Here is an 8816-nt window from a genome sequence, read left to right as displayed (position 1 = left end):
CCAGTCCCCCCCCGGGAACACCGGGGCCCAGCCCGGGACAGCCGGGGAGCAGCCAGGGACAGCCGGGACAGCAAGGGATCAGCCGGGAACAATCTCCCTTAGCCAGTTACCATCCCGGGACAGCCGGGACCAGCCCGGGACCAGCCCGGGACAGCCAGGGACAGTCCGGGATCAGTCAGGGACCAGCCAGGGATCAGCCCGGGACCAGCCAGGGAGCAGCCCGGGACAGCCGGGACAGCCAGTTACCATCCCGGGACAGCCGGGATCAGCCAGGGATCAGTCAGGGACAGTCTGGGATGTTACCATCCCGGGACAGCCGGGACCAGCCCGGGACAGCCAGGGAGCAGCCCGGGACAGCCAGTTACCATCCCGGGACAGCCGGGACCAGCCCGGGACAGCCAGGGAGCAGCCCGGGACAGCCAGTTACCATCCCGGGACAACCGGGACCAGCCCGGGACAGCCAGGGACAGCCAGGACCATCCCGGGACAGCCAGGGAGCAGCCCGGGACAGCCGGGACCAGCCCGGGATCATCCCGGGATCCTGCGGGACCGCGGGGATCAGTCAGGGACAGTCTGGGATCAGCCCGGGACAGCCAGGGATCAGCCCGGGACAGCCGGGACCACCGGGGACAGCCGGGACCAGCCCGGGATCATTCCGGGACCATCCCGGGATCCTGCCGGACCGCGGGATTGGAGACCCCCGGGAGCCTCCGGGACCCCGCGGGGTGTGGGGGCCGGAGCCCCCCTGGATTCCCCAGGACCCTCGGGGTGCGTGGGGTCGGAGCCTCCCGAGAATTCCCCCCGGAGAATGCCCGGGGGAGCCGATCCCCTCTCCTGACTGCAGCCAGGCCAAGCCCGGTGTTCTCTCCCGGTGCCGCTGCTCGGCCCGGTGTTTGGGGTTATTTTTTGGGGTTATTGACTCAGCCCTGCCTGTCCTCACCCACCCGCGGCTCGGAGGAATAGCCGAAATTATCCATCAGCCCACACCGTGGTAAATCACTGCAAAATCATTCTCAAACACATTAAAAACCAATTTATACCATCTCAATCGATACCATCTCTGAGCGCCTTTATGTGGGCAAGAAAACAGAGTAGAAAAGGGCATTTACTCATTGTGAATCATCCGGAGTTTCTAGAGCAATAAAATAAGGAAATCTCACACTTTGCTAAATTTGGGGTTTTGTGGACAATTCAGGAAAGTAGTGTTTGGCACTAGCTTGTACTCAGGACAAGATGTTAGCTGTCAACTACTGGGATCAAGCCTCAGGCATCTAAATTAGCTGTGAAAGTCTTCAGACCTTGCTAAAAAATAATCTCAATAAGTGGGATAAAGCATAGGTGGACATTATTGTCAAAAGGACCTTTTAGAGCACAAAGCTGACAGAATTTGGATCTGTAAATGCATTTATGCTGTACTTAGAATCGAGGTTTTATAGGTTTGGAGAAGTGAGCTGATACCTTTCAAAAGTCAGTTTTAAAGGGAAATACACGGAGGAGGTATCAATTTAAATATGATAATTGTATAGCTCAGAGCACTGACAGCATTGAAGTTACTGGAGAATAGTGCCCTGTAATCTCTCAAATGGTGTTTTTCCCCTTTCAGACTGTGCCTTTAATGTTCTATTACTTTTGTCTGGTGCAGATGGTGTGATTTTATAACTGATTGCCTGATTTTGTAACTGATTGCCTGATCCGGGTTTCTGTTAGTCCTGCAGATCCACGGATTGGGGAAGAGCTAATAGGCCACACTCCTGTGAGCTTCAGGAGGACGTGCTTCTCATCAGAAGCACCTGATACCTGTGAAAACCTTTGAAGCTCTGAGAAGTAAATTTAATTTTTAAATGCTCTGCTGGAAGGTGCTGATTTACAGCCCTGGAGATGGAAAATCTCTGGGTGTCCAGGCAGCAGCTCCAGCACGAGCAGCAGCACTTTAAACCTTGTCCCCTGCCTGATCAAACCCCTGAAATGATTAAATCACTTCTCAGATCCACAACTGCCAATTCAGGGGTGTATTCTTGATCATTAACGTGGTGAAACAGTCTGGGAGATAAAGGAAATATGGTCTGTGGGGTTGGTGTAGGCACAGATAAATTGCATTTCCATCTGGAGCTGGTTGTGGCCTCGTTCTGCTGCTCTTCCATGCCTGGGGTTTGTGTGGGTTTTTTTGTCCTCAGCTGTGCCTGGTGCTCTCAGGAGTCACTGCAGCTCAGTGGCTCTGCAGCTTTGCTTCTGAGGGCTGAATTCTACTCCTGTGCCTCGATTTCTCTCCCTAATAGAGATGTGCTCCCACCTTACCTAGTCTGGATATCTCTTTGCAGCAGCACATTGTAATTTTTACAAGAAACTTAGCTTTGGACTTCTCTAATGATAAAGTAAAATCTCTCCTGAGTCTCATTCCCCCAACTTTCAGAGTTGGAAATTCACACAAGCTTATGTTGAAAAGGAATTGATTATTCAAAGCTCTTGTGCTTCATAATCTCCTTAAAACATGCAGATTGACTGTCTCATCAGGAAATCTCTATATTTTACTTTGTTATATGCCCATTGGGTCATGTGCTTAAGACCAGGAGACCTCTGGCTAGTTCCTCCCAGGCTGTGTGCCCCTCCAATTACAGGTTATTAATTTGCCTTACATTCCAGAGACAGTTCCACATGAGTGAAAAGGAATTCTGTACTGCAGAGTTCTTCATTACCTACTCTGTCTGTACTACAAAATAAGAATAATACTGATTTTTTTTCTCTCTCTTTTTTTTTTTTTTTCCCTTCCCTCTGGTCTGTGGAAGATGTTTTACAGTTTTAATGCAGCTGTTTTAAGTGTGACTGTTCCTGTTCAAGGGCAGCTGATGTACTTTGTAATGCCACCAAGCAGCCAACAAGCTCTGTTCCCCCATTGTGTTGAAGTGATAGGTATGTTTGCTAATCAAGAGGAGAGCAGAGCTTGCTGTCTGACTTGTTTATGTTTTATTTCTCACCATCAAGCTTTAGAGGGAGGCACAGAAAATATGTAAGCATCTATATTATTCAGTGATGTATATGTGTACATGGTGCTGCTGATGTCTTGCAGTCACTCCTGGCTGAAGGGAGAGATGTGTCAGGTGTCCCCAGCATCCCTCAGAGCACCCCAAACCTGGCATGTCGTTAGATAAACTATTAATTCATGGTCTCTGCATCTCAGGTTTTCCCCCTCCTCGTGTGATTGCTTGAGTTTTGTTCCAAAATAGTGACACAGTGGAGGATTTTGGTCATCAGGGGTCACAGAAGACCTGTGGGAAGTGCTCAGACCCAGGGGATGCCCCAGGTTCCCATCACAATTGCTGTTTCATTTCCTCCTGTGCTGCAGTGTTTCTCCTTCCCATGTGAAGGATGGAAGCAATCTGGAGCTGGGGAATCTCCCAGGATCAGCAGCACAGGAGATCCATCTTTCTGTGCCATTCCTGGGCCTTCCAGCCTCTGCCCTGATCCCTGTTGGGCTGACAGGGATGTCAACTCTGCCAGAATCCTACTGCAGTTTTACTCATGGGTTATGTGTTTTATTCCAATTCGTGCAAAAAAATGTTTTCAGCATTCTGAAATTAAAAAATAAAATCGTGTCAGTTAGCATCTCTGTAAATCCATGTCAATGATTCCAGTAGGAATTGTCATAAAATAACACACATGAAGAAAGTTTAGTGCTGCAGCCAGAAATTCTGGACTAGGGGAAAATTCCACTGCTCTTTGTATGGAATGCATTTTTGGGAAAGAGAAATTTGGGATTTGTTTGTTTTTCTTTATTCCTGCTAGGATGTGTTGGGTTTGTATGTATTCTTGTAAGCTGGAGGGTGGGGAGACAACTGCCCTGGAAAAAGCACTGAAATTCTCCTGCTCTCCCTGCCATGCCTGCCTGCAGCTCAGTCTTGGATAGGGAAGAAGCTTCCATCTGATAAAATTCCTTCCTGCTGCCGTGCTGTTGTTGCAGTTAATTTTATGAATCCCATTTTTAACAGAATACCCAGTTTTTGCATTGTCATTTTGCTCTTTGTCAAGTGTGTGGGTTTATTCCATTCCTTTTTTTTTTCTCCTTTCAGCAGATGGAGAATATTACTCTCTTTAACTTGTTCTTTTATAATGTGAAGTGGATATCCTCAATTAATACACTAATCTGTTTCCTAATTAATTCCCTGCGGTTTTCCTCTCTTTTTGCTGGTACATTGAATCCTGAGTGCAGTTCTGTAAACTCAGTAATTTGATTATTTAAAGGAGAAGCCATGAATTTCACGATAGAGGCACAATGTTAAATTCCTGGAGCAAACAGATTCTATTATTGCAGTTTAAAACCTGCTTGTTCCTGGGGTGGAACTGTGCACTGCTAATAATTCACTCTGTTAAAATCCAGGCAGATTGCTGTCAGCTTGTCCTGAAGAGAAGTGCAGTGCTAGAAATCTGACACATACACTCTCCTACAAGCACTTGTTGTTGTATTTTTGTATGCAGATGTGATGGCAGGGTGAGCATCAAAACATCAACCTGCCATGAAGGGGATTTATGTAGCAATTTCTCTCTTGTTTTCAGTGGAGGCACTGGTGTATCAGACAGATAAAGGGAAGGGGCTCTCCTTGCTGCTTGGGAATTGGTTTGGCTGCTGCTTTGGGAAGCAGCTCCTGGTGATTTTGCTGTCCTTTCATTGGGATTATTTGACACTGAGCCCAAGACATTACAACAGTCATTGGAAAATCTATAGTTATTCTATAGATTTTATAGTTTATAGATTCTATAGATTTTCTATTTTTATATATCCCACTGGCTGTTGAACTTAATAATTTAATTCTGAGCACACCCCTTCTGCCCAAAAAAAGGAAAAAAAAACCCCAAAGTTTAAGTATCTTAATTGAAGTATTTTTCTTTATAAAGACTCTAGTGAAAATGTGCAGGATACTTCCTTACCACAGTGTCCCACTAAACAGAATTTTAAAAGCTCCATAGTAGTTGAAATCCCAGTCAGTATCTTGCTGATGTTCTCTCTTGCCCTGAAGAAAAATAATAATAGAGGAAAAAGAGCTTTTAGCTCTAAAATTAGTGGTTCACCAATGTAGTAGTAAAGGTTGTTGAAATTAAGTTTGAAAATTCTTTTCAGTTGTAAGATCTTCAAGCCTTTGGGTAAATTGGAGCAGTAGCACATGTGGACTGTTGTGGCAGAACCATTATCACCTGCTGGGTTCAATCCAGAAAGCTCAGAAATTCCTTTCTTGTCTCAGGATTTCTTTTCCACACCTCGGGTCATTGTTTCTGCATTTTGATAAGATTGTGTCACACACGTCACTGTGACACCAATCCAGAGTGGGTGAGAGGGAAAAGGACATTACAAAATTATGTGGGCACCAGGTTTTACCAAATCCTTTGTGAGTTTGGGCGTTCCATGACTATAAATATGCAGAACCCAACAATGCCCAATGCCAGTCAGCCCAAAATGGGATTAACTGTTTGGTTTGGTTCCAGAAGGGCTTGTGAGCATCTCCCTTCCCTGCAGACTCAGCACACAGAATAAATGTCACCTTTTTCCTCCCTTGCAGTGCCAGACAACCTTGTCCTGAAGCTGCTGACAGAACGCCTGAGCGCCCTCGACTGCCTGAGCAATGGCTGGGTGCTCTCTGGCTTCCCCAGGGACGTGAAGCAGGGGGAGCAGCTGCACAAAGCACAGATTAATCCCAACAGGTGAGGGAGAAATCACACCATTGTGGATGTGAAAGGTTTGTTGGTGGAAAGATACAGGTCTTTACTGACGTGGTTTGTGCTACTGCATCTTAGTTTTTGTTTCCTTAGCGAGGGAAGGGGTGCTGCTCCTGGAGGGGAGGAAATAGAGCCCTGGCCTGACAAATGCTCCAGATGGCCAAACTGTGGGAGAGAGAAGAGGTTTGTTGTTCTGGTTATTTGTTTGAGTTCCCTCTAAAGCCAAACCATAAGAAATGGATTAAAGTTTGGATTATATGAGAAGATGTATTTTATTTGCAGCAGGAGGGGGGATCTACAACTTCTTTCTTCAGCATTGACATAATACCATGGAAATATATTGGTATTGCAAGGAGCTCATTATGAGACTTTTGGGTTTTGTGAAATAATTAAAAACAACGTGAGAATTACATTTTATTTGAGCTATAATGAATTGTTCAGAAATGTAATATGAGAGACATCAGCATCCAAAGAGAACTGTTACGAGTGCCAAGCAAATAAAATAGAGTTACTTGTCACAGCTGGTCCAAAGGTGGTGAGGATTTAAAGTGCTGGTGCACTCATCAAAGCTGAGAGGCTTTTCCATCCCCTTCCCAGGCCTTCCTGGCTCTGCCCATCCCACTGGCTGGCCCAGTGGCCGTTCCAAAGGCAAAAATTGGAAATTTGTAATCTTTCTGCTTCCAAGGAAGACGTTCTTATCTGAAAAGTAGTGGTAGGAGAGGTGCATTACCCACATCAGTGTTTAATTTTGGCAGAGTTACTCTTCCTGGGTGATTGCCCTGGATTCCCTCCTGAACAGGGGTAGGAGAAGGATGGAAAAGATTGAGGTTGAGTAATGGGAGAACAGAGGGGAGTACAGAGGGAGGGAGCTCTGCATCCATCAAGGTGTGAAAAGGGAAGTGTGTGAAAACAGCAGTAACTTTATTTATCCAAAGTGAGACTTTGTGCATCTTAAACAAGAATCCATTGCATGAAAAAAAAATGGAGAAAGAGCCTCAAAAGTTGTGCTGGACTCAGTGAAACATAATTTCCCACAGATTATTCTTCTTGTGCATTTAGAAGGAAGGGGCAGAATCCCTGAGCACTGAGAGTCCCTGAGATCAGTGGGAATACTGGAGTGTGCCCCATGTGCTCCTTCCCAGCATTGAGACCTCATCAAGGGAGGAGAAGCAACTCATTATAGAATTGGATGGCTGGAAATTCAGTACTGATCCATTTGCTCAGCCTCCCTTCACTTTAAAGAGCTCTGCACATTCACATCTGAGTTTGGAATTTGGTCCCTGTTTTATACAGGGCTTGAAGTGAGGGACAGAAATAGGCATCGAGCTCCCTGATTGATCTCAGAGCTGATGTTTTCCATGAAGCTGAAGTGGCAGGGATGTGAGGGAGAGGGGGTGATTATAAACAAAAGGACACATTGCAGCACAGGATAGCAGGGCAGTAATTCAGTTTCAGTTGTGATGCTAGTTATAAAACACTATCTGCAGAGGTGGTGTTTCTGACATCAGGAGGAAAACCTGATAGAATTATAGCCTTGAAATCAATCTGGGAATAGGATGTAGAAATCTATAAATCAGACACAGAACAATCTACAAAGTCTCATTTTTAGGAGGGCTCTGTTGATGAAATTAGATTAAAATAAATTTACATATATATCAAGTTTATTATTAAAATCTAGTCACATCAGTAAACAAAATTATTTGTGAAAGAGAATGTTACTCTGCTTTTTGAACTCAGAGTAGACCTCTTTGGCTGATCAGAACACAGAGTTATTGTCTGCTTGTCAAGTCACAAATCTATTCCTTAGAGCTAATAAATGGTTAGTGTTCAAATACTATGTTTTATCTGACTCCCACCTCATAAAGCCAGCACACATAATACTAAATTATACAGCATTGAGCAGGATCAGTCTCCTGACTCCTCCATCTTACAGAAAGCAAAACAAACCTAGTAATTGATGGTAGAAAAGAAGGAAAATAAAGTTATTTGAAAACAAACAAAATGGGCTATAAAGTTTGTTAAAATGTAATAATAAAAAAACCTAACCCTGATACAGCGTCAGCTACCACATCCAAAGAATTGCTGTGGAACAAAAAGGAAAATAATTCAGTTTTCACTGAAGAAGTAGGGGGTTTCTTTAAATTAGAATCTGCAGCAGAATGAGGGTTTGCTCGTGGACTGGCACAGGAAAAGCTGCAAACTCTGTCTCCCAAAGAGCCCAGAGAGGAGGGAGCTGCTCTGAGCTCCCCCTGTGAAGCAGCTCCTGCCTAAGTGGACAGGATCCTGCTGGCATTGAACTGGGGCAGCCTTCAGGGCAAATAAGGAGCTGGATCTGTTAATGGGCTCTCAACTGGGACTAAAAGATTAACCATTTAGTGCCATTAACACTCAGTGCCCACCTGAGCAAGAATCCACAGCCACAGGCTGGCTGAGCCACTCACACAAAGGACTGCCTTCAGTTCCTCACCCAAATGAGTTTTAGCTGTTTTAATTAGTGCTTAAGCAACAAAAATTAATGTATTAAATAGTCACGGGTGGTTCTACTGAAAACTCAGTGTAATAGCCACCAAGGTATTTTTTTATCCTTTTTGCTCTCTCTCAAACTTGGAGTTAAAATGAGATTCAGCAGCAGCAGGGCAATGCTCTGAGTCTCTGGTTGTCACCTTCAGCTGGTTCCTGATCCTTCCTCTGCTGGGCCAGCTTGAGGCAGTCAGAAATTTAAGGATTCCCTGAGCCAGAGGATTCTCTGGAAATCTTCTAATCACCCCTTTTCCTTGAGTTTATAATCTCTTTTTGAACCTTTGGGTCGCCAAATCACGTGGAAATGAGTTTCTCATTTCACTGGGTGTCATGTCAAAATGCTTCATAATTTTTTTTCAAGGTGCATTTCTTCTCTTGAGAACAGTTACAGACATTCCCTGGTCATGATTTTCTAAGCCTTTTGTATTTGCCCTTCAGTCACCTTTTTCCCAGACAAAGAACCTTGATCTGTTTATCCTTTTTTTTCCTAGAAATCGTTTCACTCTTGATCATCCTGTTCTCCCCTCTCATTGGGCATTCCAGCTTTTTTTTTTTTTTTTTTTTTTTTTTTTTTTTTTTTTTTTTTTTGGGGG

At 44.8% G+C, this 8816-nt stretch overlaps 1 protein-coding gene across 2 annotated transcripts in view; it reads left to right on the top strand.

Moving 5' to 3' along the window:
- AK8 (adenylate kinase 8) overlaps positions 1-8816 on the top strand; it is a 73726-nt gene that overhangs the window by 41764 nt on the left and 23146 nt on the right. For both annotated transcript variants that reach the window (XM_041406393.1, XM_041406394.1), the window contains one exon: positions 5547-5688. In XM_041406393.1, coding sequence (XP_041262327.1) covers positions 5547-5688 — 142 coding nt within the window. The remainder of the gene's footprint in view (positions 1-5546; positions 5689-8816) is intronic.

Source organism: Onychostruthus taczanowskii, unplaced genomic scaffold (genome assembly GCF_017590055.1).
Source record: "Onychostruthus taczanowskii isolate IOZ18803 unplaced genomic scaffold, ASM1759005v1 scaffold25, whole genome shotgun sequence".
Lineage (NCBI taxonomy): Eukaryota > Metazoa > Chordata > Aves > Passeriformes > Passeridae > Onychostruthus > Onychostruthus taczanowskii.
This window is presented reverse-complemented; position numbering and strand designations above follow the sequence as displayed.